We start from the raw sequence: 14,272 nt of genomic DNA on the forward strand, positions 1-14,272 counted from the left end.
ACTTCCTTTTCTTCATTTATAAAACAAATACAAAAAAAAAGAAAGAAAGAACAAACCATCTAAAAGCAAGGGCTTACAGAAAAACAAAACGATTACAAAGTAACACACCTGGGCTGAGTCCAGCTCCTTGGCTAATTAGCTGTATGACTTTAGCTAAATCACTTATCTCTTTGAAACCTATTTCTTCATCTGCAAAATGGGAATGATCCTAATAACTCACAGCTCGCAGGGTCTGGGGGAATTAATGAGGTATGCATCTAAAGCACACTGTACAGAGCCCACCCACTCACTAAATGCTCAACAAATGTTTGTAACAGTTATTATTCTCCAGCTTACCTGATCAATATTAGGATCAAATGAAACAACACTTAAGTGAAGATACTTTATAAACTACAAAGTGTTGTATGTTAAATTCTGTTATCACCATAAATATGAAGAAAATTATGTCAAATATATCACAGAAGGAAATTAATACTAAACAAATATGTAATGATTCACTAAGAAAAAGAAATTGAGGGAGAAATGGATGTAAAACTTCAATCTGCCAGGAGAAAGTCACAACAGTCTAGTTGTAAGGGAAAACTAGACAAGACTCCCAGATTGCGATCGTAGGTCTAGTCTCATGAATGTGATTATGCCATATACGTTATCTCTCCTTTAAAGATTAGTATCCCATTTCCCATCCACTAAAAGGTACACCAAGCAACTTCTTCCAGCGCATAAGAGAAGCCATTTCACATAATGATACCTGGAATTTTATGAGGACTTTGTTTCTGCTCAACTTATTTTTTAAAACCAGATGAGGTGGTATGAAAGATACTATCTTAAGAAGAAACACCAAGGAGATATATTATATAAAAATCCTTGAAGTTTCACTTCCCCCAAAGATCTACTGCCTATCTATTTTTGAAAACTAAAGAAATCAGAGGAAAAAGCCATTTTGGTTCCATTAGGTTTGTAGGAGAATGAATGGGGTGCCTGCTGGCAGGAAATTTAATGTAGTTAGGATGTGACTGAAGCAATCAGAGAGCATTTTTACTTTTGTTTGCATGACAGATTAAGCTTGCTGCTCTCACTGTTCTTAGCTGCAAACGCCACTTCTAATAGCCTACACATACTCATAGGGTTTGCAAATGAGGAATAAAGGAGGTTTTTAAAATTGCAAATCCTCAGCAAAGCAAATTTAGCTTTCCATGAGCCTTCTCTCTGAAGAAGGTGGTTGGTTAACCCCTTGAAAGAAGACATGAGCTACAATCAGAGCAAATCTTTAATATAAAATTAGTGTCTCTATTAACCACTACAAATTACAAAAAGTTTCTGTAAATAAACATAAATTTCATTCTCTCACCTTTGCACCCTGGATGGGGGAGCAAATATTCCATATCTTGGAGAACAACTAAAATACTGCACACCTCCAACTGAACCATCATTCTTGCCATGGGGTTTTTCAAGCTCTATACCATACCAATATCCTAGAACATGAATATTGCATTTTAAAAGCATCTGTACTTTATCCAAAACTGTTATGCTACTATACAAAACCAAAGTCTAGGTGTTTTAACATTTCCATAAATGACCAAAATGAGGGAAGATCATGATACTCATTAAGATTTCAAATTATAAAACTGTAAACTTTGAAAATTCAAAAAGTGAACAGGAAAAACATTTTACAAGTATAATTGCAGAGCAGTACATTAAAGGAGGAAAATAAAATGCACAAACACAAATTTGGCAAGAATTGGCAATTGTGTAAACAGTATATGACCAAAATGTATCTAAAAGCTGCAATAAAAACTGTTCTTGACTCGGTAATATAGTGTTTCAGTGAAAGAGTGAAACATAATATTGAGATTTAAAAATCATAAAATGAACACGCAATCTTTTCATCTTACTCACCTAACATTAGAACACCACAAACAGTGCTCAAATAATTAAAGAAGGACAAAAATATTATAGAAAATACCACTAGACATCATGATGAGTGCTTTTTCTTTTTTCCACCCAAGGTAAAAAGAAAAATCTTTTTTTTTTACCTAAATGAAAAGGTTTAGGTTAGCTAATAGGGAGAATTATTTTAAAGACTTTTTGTATTTAAAAGGACCTACTCCAAAGGAAATAACAGGATTTCCTTTTCTAGACAGCCTAAAATTAAAGTAGCAAGGTTGCTTTAAATGTGGCTTTACCCAATATAAGGTAAATGGACACAAAATCCTAAAATAAGGATTTTCTAATTGAGGGTGCCTCAAGACCAATTAGAAGTATCTAGTAGTCCATTTATTTGTGATTTAAAAGGAGTGTACAGTAGTAATTGTATTTGGTCTCTTATAAAATCAGTATCAAGTAAAAAAACAGGACATAAATATCAAGAAACTTATTACAAATTACAAAAATAGTGTTTCTTCCAGATTACTAGTTCAAAGAGTTAATTATATGCCTTCTAAAAAACCAACGCACAAGTTCTTAATTTTTTTCCTCTATGTATAAAAAGATGATACCTGAGTCCATTTCCTACTATGTAATACAAGTAATGTTACAAAACTATTGTTAAGCTGCACTAACGCTCTGAAAATAGGTCATCACATTTCCAAATGTCCTAAACCAGGTTAGTCTGGTTGCCACTGTTATTTCTCAGTGCTACAGTTACAATTTTCCAAGTTTTACTTGCTTCTGCCTTTTATGCTTTCCTATATAATTTTTGCATTTTCCCATTTTAATTTACCATATAATTGCTAATGTTAACCATGTAACTCTTGGAAACATGTAGCATACAGCAGAAATACATATGACAAGTGTTAACAATAAAGACTACACATTGGCAGTGGTGTGGTATGGATATCTTCCCATTTAAATGTTAATTTTCTTTCCAAGGTGGCACTGATAAAAAATGCTGATGAGACCAAATATGACCTCCCTCAAATCTAGATCTTATAACCTCCAAATACTTGAGATATTACCACTGTTCTGTAGCAGTGATTAATTTTTAATGCTACTACTTCCTTACAGGACAGAATGTTTTTAACAAAAAAGTTTCCACTTTTTATTATATTTGCTTACTACTTCCCAAATTTCTAAATGCTTTACATTAGGAATTTAAAAACTGAAATCAACCTAAAATGAAGAATTATATCCAAAGAATCAAACCATTCTATCTTGGTTTAATATCATCAGAGAAAGGGAACTCAAAAGACAAATGGTAATTGTAAAAAAATAACCTACCTGTGCGGTTAAGTTTTTATTTGAATCCCATATTAAGTATATCCTAACTAATCTCAATTACTACCTGGAGACCTAAGAAAGTCATGAATTATAAAACACCTAACTCAAATCAAGCGGTTAGCTTGCAATTATAAGTGGTATTAGTGAAACAAGACTGTGTTGGGAGACAGTCGCCTGTGGTCCTGTCATGTTTCCGCATGTCTTATGGGTAGAGGCAGTGACTACTTTCATTCTAGACTACCTTTTCATAAACGTCTGTATAGGGGACAGCCTTGGAGGATAGAGCTAGCATCTCCCACCAGAGCAAATGGCAGGGATGTGTACCATAAGTTCAAAGATTCAGATTCCCTAAGCTCTAGGGTCCTCTCCTGGAACAAAAAACACTGGCTGTGCAGGTGACACCTGGCTCGCTCGCTCTCACCCTGTGGGAATTGGCACTAAGGGAATAATAAGAAAATGCTGATACTCTGGCTACTGCTATGACTGTGAGTACTAGAGTGCTTTGTCTCAAACTTGTGATGACTCTAGTACTCACAGTATCTTCCACCAACATCTATGAAACTGTGGCAGGCGAATTTGTTAGCTTGCAAATAGGGTAAAATCTCAGATCCCTCATAGTTCTTGGCTAAATGCTACAAACTTTTTTTTTTTAAATCAATGTTCTAGATAACCTTTTCCTAAAATGCTGCAATGCCACCATGTGTTAAAATAGCATATTGCTATCTAAACATACAAACTTGGTTTCATTCAACCGACTTCTGTTTAAAATTATAATCATTGACAACACAAAAGAAAGCAATCTGGCTGGGCACGGTGGCTCACACCTGTAATCCCAGCACTTTGGGAGGCCAAGGCAGGCAGATCGCCTGAGTTTGGGAGTTCGAGACCAGCCTGGCCAACATGGAGAAATACCATCTCTACTAAAAAAACAAAATTAGCTGGGCGTGGTGGCGCATGCCTGTAATCCCACCTACTCGGGAGGCTGAGGCAGGAGAACCACTTGAACCCAGGAGGTAGAGGTTGCAGTGAGCTGAGATCATGCCATTGCACTCCAGCCTGGGCAACAAGAGCGAAGCTCCATCTCAAAAAAAAAAAAAAAAAAAAAAAGTAATCTTTACTTTTGGAAACAATGTTACGTATAGACTGGAATGAATATATAAATACACAAACATATGTTTTTAAGGGCCCCAAAAACATGTATTTTGAGCCCTTTTGTGTGCTTTTCTCTGCAAGCCACTCTTTTAAAAAGGTATACAATTAACTCATTATTTACTACTTATTTTAAAGATTATCTGTAGCAAAAATCTAATCCTAAAATGTTTGCCTGTCACTCAGCACACCCAGCAATCAGTAGGAGTAAAATTGGAGAATGACAAATAATTTTTAACACCGACCATTTAAAACACAAATGGCAAGAAAAAAATGTATGGGTAACCATCCCCCTGAGTAAACAGTCTGAGTTTTCATCATCGTTTCACATTTTCTGTACTATAGCTGCCATCCACAAAAACTGTTCATCAAGATTTCTCTACAATTAAATTCTATTTACATGTAAAATTTTAAACCTTTTGTATTCTAAAGAATTCAAGTTAAGAAAATATGCAGATGAGTTACCTGGAGCGAAGTTTGTTGTCCCAAAGAACCTAATGGTGCCCAGTCTCTGTCCTACCACTAACACTCTCTCTCCGAGGCGGAGTTCCCCCTCGCAACGGCTATTATTTGCTGTAGATGTTGCTGAGGAATTCAAACCTGTTTAAGTCAGGGAGGGATACGGGGGCAGGGCAGGAAAAGAGGAGAAAAAACAAAGGGAGAAAAACTCAAAAAGCACATTAGCCAAAAAATCACACTAGGTATTCTAACTAGTCTAGTTAGTTGGTGATTTTGATATCTGATGCCTTTCATCACATAAGTCATCTACAGTTGTGTTTCTCACACGTGAGGTCAAGTTACTCAAAGGAAATGTGAAGAGTTTCCTGGGAAAATTACTGCCATGGGAAATTCACAAAACCTGATCCCTGGTAAAGTACCAACTCTTCCAAGACTGCCTGCAGCATCTCTACTAGAACAGGGGTCACAGCAAACTGTTTCTGCAAAGAGCTGGACAGTAAATATGTTAGGATTTGCTAGCCATACCACCTCTGCCACAACTACTAAACTCTGCTGTTGCAGCATGAAAGTAGATATAGACAATATATTTTTTTCAAATGTGCATGGCTGCATTCCAAAGAACTTTATTTACAAAAACAAGTGGTAGGTCAGATTTGGCCCATGTGCCATAGTTTGACAATTTCTATTCTATTAAAATACTAGAATTATAGTATTAATAGTTCACTTAGACTCAGTGTAAATCATATAAAAAGTCATGTGATTTGACTTTTTTTTTTTTTTTAAAGAAACAGGGTCTTGCTGTGTTGACCAAGCTGGTCTCAAACTCCTGGGCTCGAGTGATCCTCCCACCTCAGCTTCCCAAAGTGCTAGGATAATAGGCATGAGCCACTGTGACCAGCCAAAAGTAGTGTGATTTGAAGGTTAAATTGCTATACGGTTCTAATTATCCTAAAGTGATTTTGTTATTAAGAACAAAACCACTGCCCTGTCAACCTGATTCAAAACTAAACCTTGAAATGCCCACTATTAAACATAGAAGTCCTAGAGAAATATGATCTAGAAAGCTGTTCAAATATAACAGCTGAAAGAGAAGAGGTGGGCGCTTGAGCCTTGTCCCATCAGTACATAAACAAAGATTTGAAAAGCTGCCATCTGAGAGGGAGTAGAGAACTCTGGAGGAGGGCATGGGATGGAGGATAAGTCATACTGTGAAAAAAGAAGAAATCAAAAACACAGCAACTAAACAAGGAAAATAAACCCACGGAGAAGGTCTGGATTATACCAGTAAGTCCTAGGCCCTCATCATAACCAATATTCTATAGCACTTCATAGTTTACAAAGTGCTTTTCCTAAAAATTATGCTGAAAAATAAGATACAAACTCAGGAATTAACTAAGACACACTGTTAACAGCCAGTAAGTGGTACACCTAGATTAAAACCAAGACTCTGTGATCAGAAATCCTCAGGCCCGTCCCCTTGTTGCCTGTAGACAATGAACCAAAGATGGCAAGTTCAACAGTGGGACACAGGCTGGGCATGATGGCTCATGCCTGTAAATCCCAGCACTTTAGGAGGCCAAGGTAGGAGGATCACCTGGGTCCAGGAGTTGAAGGCTGCAGTCACTATGATTGCAACACTGCACCCCAGCATGGGCGACACAGCAAGACCTTGTCTTTAATAAAAATAAAAATAAAAAATAAAAAGTAAATAACAATGGGATATGATGAGGCCGAGGTCCCTACCTTTCCCATTCCCCGAATCCTTTATTTTCACTCTTCTTTCTCTAATTTTTTAATCTAACTTTCCATTATTGTTCGTTCTCTGCAGTCTACATCTCCCTCAAATGCAAATCTATAAAAAAAGTGGAATATCTACTCACTAGAGAAACATGTTTTAAGTACATGTCTCTGGGGTTCCCAACACAGACTTTCCCATATCTCCCATTCTCTGCCCATCTCCCTCTTTGAAAGGTCCTCTTTCTCACTCTGATAACTCCCTTCATCTTCACTGTTGTTTAAGTCGACATAACCCTCAAATTTATAAATGGTAAATATATAGGCATGCTAGTCTACTTTGTTTAGAAGGTTAAAAAAAAGTAATTCCATACCCACGTATAAATTTTAAAATCAAGTAAATGTCAAAAGTGCAAATACCAAATGAAGGGGGCCTTAAAATGTGAAATTTGGACAAACAGGATGGCTGTGTCAGCACTGTACCTTCTCACCTCTGCTCCTCACAACATAAAGAAAAACTGGTTGGGGTATGGAGAGAGGAAGCCACTCAGAGAATAAATATTCCAGGCAAACAATTTCAGGGAAAACTTTCAGGTTCTCTACTTTTAGGGTCCCAATTTTTAGGCTTATTATGTCAATGTTATTGTTGAGAGTTTTGGAGGTTTCTTCCCATCAAGTATTTTTTTAAAAATCTGTCATGAACATTTTCCATAATAAAATGTTGGTTCAATACAAGAACTATTAATAGAAGTGCTAAAAAAAGAATCTGGTAATAAAGAGGTTCATGAAGAACATATTTTGCCAAGATGACTTTTGGCTTTCTGGACAAGTTCACTATATAGGCAAATAAGTGAACTGCAACAGACAAAATCTATGTCATTTCAAAAAGAAGTCTGATAAAGTGTTTTACGTATCTTTACAAATAACTGAAGAAATGTGGACTGAGTGAGATTATGCAGGTTCACGGCTAGTTAAAAAGCCATATCAAAACTGGCTGGTATTGCCATCCTGGGAGAGGACCCTCTGACCTTCTCCTAGGTTTCAAGCAAACATAGTTTTAAAACAATCACTTGAATAAAAACACAGAAAGCATGCTTTTTAAATATGAAGATGACACAAAGGCCTGTGAAGAAGCTAAATTCAGATGAGGTAAAACCACTAAGAATGAATTACATGAAAATAAATGCAAAGTCTTATATCTGAGACAGCAAAACGAAGAGACCTTAAGGCTTAAGGTTCGGGGGAGGTGGGGAAGAGTAAAAGTAGTTCAATCTGATTGAAGTAAAGGGTTCCTTCTACACATTTAAAAATAGCAAATCTACTTACAAACAAACCAAGATAAAAAACACCAAGAAAGCCTGGTTGAAAAAGCCATAGATACCAGCACTGGCTCTGGATGAAAGGGAAGGGCTTTTGCTCATTGTCTTCTTGTTACTGCTGATTGCATTCTGTTTCTTGGGGTAGCTCTGTCTGTGTTCCAAAGAAGATGTAGAGGAGCAGCTGCTGACAGATCCAAGCAGGGCAACTGTAACAGATAAAGAACGTGTCAAACGGTGGAAAATAAGATGTGGACCAAGAAGCAGCTCGTCAAGGCAAATCTTTCTGAAATTCTTCATTTAACTTCCTCAATTATGGATTATCTAGTGTCAAATTAAATGCCTAATTTCATCCAAATAGCAACTGTAGTTTATATATAAAAGATTTTATAACACAAGCAATAATATTTTAAGGATTCCCACGGGAAGATCACAATCTTATATAAGAGGTATCACCACATCAATTGATGTAAACTGACTACCTAATCTAATGACCATCACTCACCTCTCACCTTAGATGACACAGTAGAGTCCCATCTTATTTATACAAAAATTAAACATGATATTAATATGTTTTAAGGCAACAAAAGTTTAATATTAAGACATTTTGAGTTAAACCAGAAGGCAAGAAGGAATACTCATGCTCAATTCATCTAATGATTTGGTAGCTAAAGGCAAATGAAACATTTGTGTAGAGTGCTCTATATTATGGAATTTCCTTTTATTTTCTTAAATCTAGTCCAGTAGTTATCTAATTTAAGTAAAAGAATCATAATGCAGTACTTTACACACAAAAAATATAATGTATATAGCTTGGTATGAGCTGCTTCAGTGATTTCCAAGTTTAATTTTTACTATAATTTTTCCCTTGCCAACTTTAAAACTTAACCTCCATATAAACTGTTTTCCTACCATATTTTAAAGTTCCATCAAAAGTTAAATTTTGAGAAACAGAGGTTACAAGGTATATTACCATCTTTCTCTGTCACAGTTTTAAGTTCTTCACCAGGAGGCAATGAAAGTGTTGACTCAGAAGCACTATCTTTTTTTGATGTCATTAATCCTTGGACACAAAAATAAAACACTTTAAGCAAGAATTTTAACATTAAACATAAAATGTATTTTTTAAAGTACATGCATCCCTCATTATCGAAATCTTACTTCTGAAAACATATTGGATAACAACTGCACAGACATATGACGACATGTTTTGGTATAAGCACTAGCATACGAGAAGAAGACAGTAACAGTGGCTACAAAGATAAATTAATGTCTCATCAAGATGATCACATTCTGAGATGGGTCCTAAGGGACAGGTCAGATTTCTTCCTGAGAATACTGGCCATATGGTCAGGAAGAACTGAGGGCAGGCATTCTTGATGGACAAAAAGAAAATCTTAAGACACAGAAAATAGTGAGTAGCTTGGCTGGAACAGAGTACTTATGAAATGTAGGAAAAGCAAGACTAGACAGACAGGTCACAGTAACACTTCAGACAGGGACGCCAGTGCCCAGCTAAGGACTGAGAACTCTTCTGTAAAGAAGGAGCCTCTGCTGGGCTTTGAAAAGGAACACTGGCATGAACAGAGTCTAGTTAAATAACACTCTCCTGACAGCAGGGCTGCAACGAAACCACAGCGGGAGAGGCTGGAAGCAGGGACCAGTCAGACATAGTCCAAGCATGAGAGCCTGAACTCCAAGAGCAGAAACTGAATGAAGAGGGTGGAGAGGAGACATTTTGTGAAGGCAACCTGAAGAGTAAATTTTTATTTTTCATTACATTTTTCAGTTATAAAGTATTTTCTTTAAAGTTTTTATAAAAAATAATACAAGGAGATTCCTTGTACATTTTGACTAGGTTTCCTCCAAAGGTAATGTTTTGCAAAATTATGGTATAATAAGTATAACATGTCAACCAGGATGTTGGCAGTGATACAATTCACCAGTCTTAGATTTCCACAGTTCTGCTTGTACTCGTGTGTGTGTGTGTGTGTGTGTGTGTGTGTGTGTGTGTATACACTTGGGTGTATCATTTGGTTGTTTTTCATATCTTCTATTTCTTGGCTGAAACTTTCTTTTGTTTCAAGAGTGTTCATGTTTGATTCTTTTTTGTGTTCAGAAACAGGGTCTTGTTCTGTTAGCCAGGCTGTAGTGCAGTGGCACAATCATAGCCCATTGCAGCCTAAACTCCTGGACTCAAGTGATCCTCCTGCCTCAGCCTGTAGAGTAGATGGGACTACAGGTGTGCACCACAATGCCCAGCCACACCCTTAATTCTTGGAGTGTGGTTACATTACTTAAAATCTTTATGTGTTAATTGCAATGTCCATGTCATCTCAAAGCTGCTATGCTTGGACTGTCTTTTTCCTTGTAAGAGGTGTTGACTTTCCTTGTTTTTCATATTTTGGATAATTTTAAATTGTATCTTGTGTCTTTTGAATATTATGTATGGACACTGGAATAGGTCTTGTTTAAATCCTATGGAGGATGTTGACTGTTTCATTTTAGCAGGCAGTCAACCCATGTAGCCTCCGGGCAGAAGTTCCTGACCACCCTCTGTGCACTGTGGTTCTGATGTGGGTTCCGTTTCCGCAGCCTCTTCAGTGCTGTTTGAATTTGTCTCATGTGCTGTGCAGCCCAGTAATCAGGCTGGGACCCAAGCAGTGGTCTACCAAGGAGACCAAAGGCTTTGGTCAGATCCATGCATACACCACTTGCAAGAAGACCTAGGAGTTCACAGCCAAAATTGTGAGGCCTCTTTCTTGAGCCCCCTCCTATGATTTCCCTGACACTTCCTGCTCCTGGGCATCCCTTCCCGGTATTCTGAGTAGAATGTCTAAGCTTTCGTTTCCTTGCTCTGTCATACAATCCTGAGACTGATTGTGCCTCTGAGGCCAAGCAGTGAGAAAACAGAAGAAAAACCAATGTGGATTCCATCTATGTCCTTGGACCAAAGTTTCTCTGGTCAGAGACATGGATTTCCCTTCCTTGGGGTTTCAGGTGCCTGCCCATTCACAGCTGCCCATCCATACCATGTAGGACAGCCTGGGGACTGGATGGGAAACAAGGGAAAGAAAAGGCAAGCAAGAAAGATAACAGGTGATTTCATCCACATTCTATCTAATAGGAGACCCCTTTTCTGCTCCTCAGACCAGAAATAGAGGAGGCTTCTCTTGGAGCTTTCTGTCTATATTTACTGTATACTTCTGGGCTTCAGGTTAAAAGGATGCTACTTATAATACCACCAAAAAGTATGCAGTACCTACCAATAGACCTAACAAAGCAGATATAAAATATCTGTAGAAAAAAATTACACAATTTTGTTGGGATATTTTCAAAGGGCCTAATTAAACAGAAATATATTCTAAACTCGTAATTTAAAAACTGACTATTGTAAAGATGTCAGTTCTTTCCCATTGATTTAAGCTTCAACTAAAACATCAGTTAAAACCTCAACAGAATTTTTAAAAGGAAACTTAACAGTTTATTGTAAAATGTATACGGAAGGGTGATTTATAAAAGCCCCAAATCAGCAAGACAATGATCGAGAATGAGATAGGAGGTTTTCCACTATTGGACATCAAGATTTATTTTTAAAAACTACTTATTATGGACTGCAGTATTGACACAGGGATATTCAAATAGCCCAGTGGAACAGAATATAAAGGCCAGCCTAATTCTTGGACAAATTCCTTTCATCCTGGTAGAGAGCTTTCTACCTCAACTATTTACAAATTACCAAGTGTTTATTGAGCACCTATTTTGTGCATTGCTACAGTGAAAACAACACTACAATTTACTCTCATGGTTCAGTTAAAGTTTAAAATTTTGCCGAGAGAATAGGACACTTGCACAAATAAAGCAATCAGAGGACAAAACCCAAGATAACAAATAACAGTTGGGTGGTATGGATAAAAAAAAGCACATATAAAGTTAGGGAATGAGGAGATTAAAGTGAATTAGAAACAGGATATGAATAAGAAGTCGAAAAAAATGGTGAGGACCTTAAAAGGCAGAAGTCAAATTACTGCACACAGATAAATAGCATGAGACAAAGTATGAAGGGAGGAGTGAGAAAATGTACGTAAAAGATGGGGAAGAGATACGATAAACCGTTCTCTTCCATAGAACTCTTCCATAGTTCTTCCATAGAACTTCCACAGTTCACCTATGGAAGCCGTGTGAGACTCTATCAATAAAGAAAGAGAGCCGCAACTGCTAGTCTCCCGAGTCAGGACTTTTTTTTGGTAAAAAAGAAGTCACTAAACATCCTTCAACAGGCAAGGAGCCTAAAGCTAGTTTTGTTCCATAAAAATTTGATGAAAGTATGAAATCTAGCTTTGAGGATAGATTATGTGTGATAAAGGTATGGAGACAGTAAAGGGAAAAAAGGAAGGAACAAATCTGAAATACATTTGTTAGGAACTGAAGTCATTAAAATTGAGGTTTAAAAACACATAAGATGCAGGTTTTATTAAATTCAGGTTTCAGAGTTGGCTAACAAAAAAAAGTGAAGCAATCTAAATATTAGGAATTCTACAAATAAAATTAAAACACTGAAGCAGATGGTTAACTTTCTGGTTTGACCTACCAGTATTTACTTTTGACATTACATGAGCTACGTCAATTTTCTGGGACCTGATGAGAGGTACAGCAGCTTTTGTAGAAGGAGTGTGTGCTATATTCTTCCTTCGACCTTTTGCTTTACTTATCTTTGAAAGAGGTGCAAAAATACCTAAGGGAGAATGCAGAATTTTAGTGTTAAACAATTAAAACATTTCAAATAAAGGAACAAGTACAACTAATTAGTAACATAAATCTTTAATATAAACCTTTAGTGCCCACTGCATGTCCTATGATGAGAGGAAAAAAAATGTAAGACACAGTACTTACCCTCAAAGAGCTTACATTCTAGTTTTCAAGACTAACATGTCAATAATGTAAGAACCACATTTCAGGTGTTAAGTGAAATTCAGGAGAAAGAGAAATGAGTAAAGGTAATATTGATAGTTTTCTATCATTTCTTTTTTTTTTTTTTTTACCTTTACTGTAACTTTTAAGAAATGTCTGTATTGTATTTGAAGACTGTTTGCCATAAATCTGAAATTTGAACCTATGTATTTCAATTTGGTTTTCTATCATTTCTAAGCAATTGGCAAATAACAGTGAGCCATAGAGCATAAAAATCTATTCTTCCATGCCAACTTACAACTCCTTTGGAAGTTATATTTATCCCACATTATAGCTTTTTATGTCCATGTCTTATCTCTCTTCCAGACTAACACCTTTTAAAGACAAAATTTAAATGTTACTTAACTCTGCATTCCCCCACTGTACCTAATTACAGTGTGTTACACATAGCAGGGATAAAATAAATCTTTCTGACTATAAAATATAATCTTCCTAAAAGGCCTGGCCCTCAGGTCCTGACAATCAGAAACAGTACAGTGTGCTTTGGGGAGGGGAGCGGCAGGGGCAGGGGGGTTGCCTCTCTGCAGCAGCTGGGAGTACAAAATTCCACCAAAAAGGAGTTTATCCATACAATAAAATAACCAGCATAAGAAGTATGCATCAACATTAGAGATAGTGAATACAGACTATAAATACCAAAATAATCTGGCTAAGATATTTAAAAAGTGAAAATAAAGCCATAATATGTATATTACACTCTTTCATTGAGTGTTTACAATCTAGCAAATATACATTATGACTAAAATGGAATATATTAAAAACAACTTGTTTTAAAGCAGGGTAGAAATGCTCGAGACTCTGTAAGAAGTGAGTGCTTTGTCAATAACTAAACAGTACCAACTACACTACTTTCCTGCTAATCTTAAAATTCTCTCCCACCTCATAGTCCATATTACTTTATCCTGATCTTCTTATCTTTTTTTAAACTTATTTACAATGTTCTCTCTTCTGTCTCCTACCTATGAGATTTTCCATGACTTTCTATTCTTTCTCTAAATTATTTTCCTTCCCTAACACACACACACACTCTCTCTCTCTCTCTCAAGCCTGGTGATAATGATGACTATGATGATGATTACAACCAGTGTCGGCAAGGGTTTGACGAAAGAAATTATTTTATACTCTGGGAATGTATATTTGTATGATCTTTTTAGAAAACAAAAATCTTGACCTAATCCACTTTATAGAATTAATTTTAAAGAAATAATTATATTTAATGGTATGACAAACATTACAAGGTTTCATCTGTATACTAAAAGAAAAAAATACATTTCAAGAGGTGACACAATTTCTAGTTTACTACAATGACCCAATCACACTTCTGGAAATGAATCACGAGAAAATACTCTAAATAGGAGGAAAAGGTTGTATATCTGAATATGTCATCACTGTAATATTATTCATAAGTAGGAGAAAACATAATTGCC

At 36.3% G+C, this 14,272-nt stretch overlaps 1 protein-coding gene across 5 annotated transcripts in view; it reads right to left on the reverse strand.

Annotated features, from left to right (window-relative positions):
* CLIP4 (CAP-Gly domain containing linker protein family member 4) overlaps window positions 1-14,272 on the reverse strand; it is a 118,500-nt gene that overhangs the window by 18,866 nt on the left and 85,362 nt on the right. For all 5 annotated transcript variants that reach the window (XM_063695976.1, XM_019021236.4, XM_063695975.1 and 2 more), the window contains 5 exons: window positions 12,466-12,609; window positions 8,848-8,937; window positions 7,940-8,083; window positions 4,831-4,965; window positions 1,349-1,472 (listed from right to left, as the gene is read on the reverse strand). In XM_063695976.1, coding sequence (XP_063552046.1) covers window positions 1,349-1,472; window positions 4,831-4,965; window positions 7,940-8,083; window positions 8,848-8,937; window positions 12,466-12,609 — 637 coding nt within the window. The remainder of the gene's footprint in view (window positions 1-1,348; window positions 1,473-4,830; window positions 4,966-7,939; window positions 8,084-8,847; window positions 8,938-12,465; window positions 12,610-14,272) is intronic.

The sequence above is a fragment of the Gorilla gorilla genome, chromosome 12 (assembly GCF_029281585.2).
Source record: "Gorilla gorilla gorilla isolate KB3781 chromosome 12, NHGRI_mGorGor1-v2.1_pri, whole genome shotgun sequence".
Lineage (NCBI taxonomy): Eukaryota > Metazoa > Chordata > Mammalia > Primates > Hominidae > Gorilla > Gorilla gorilla.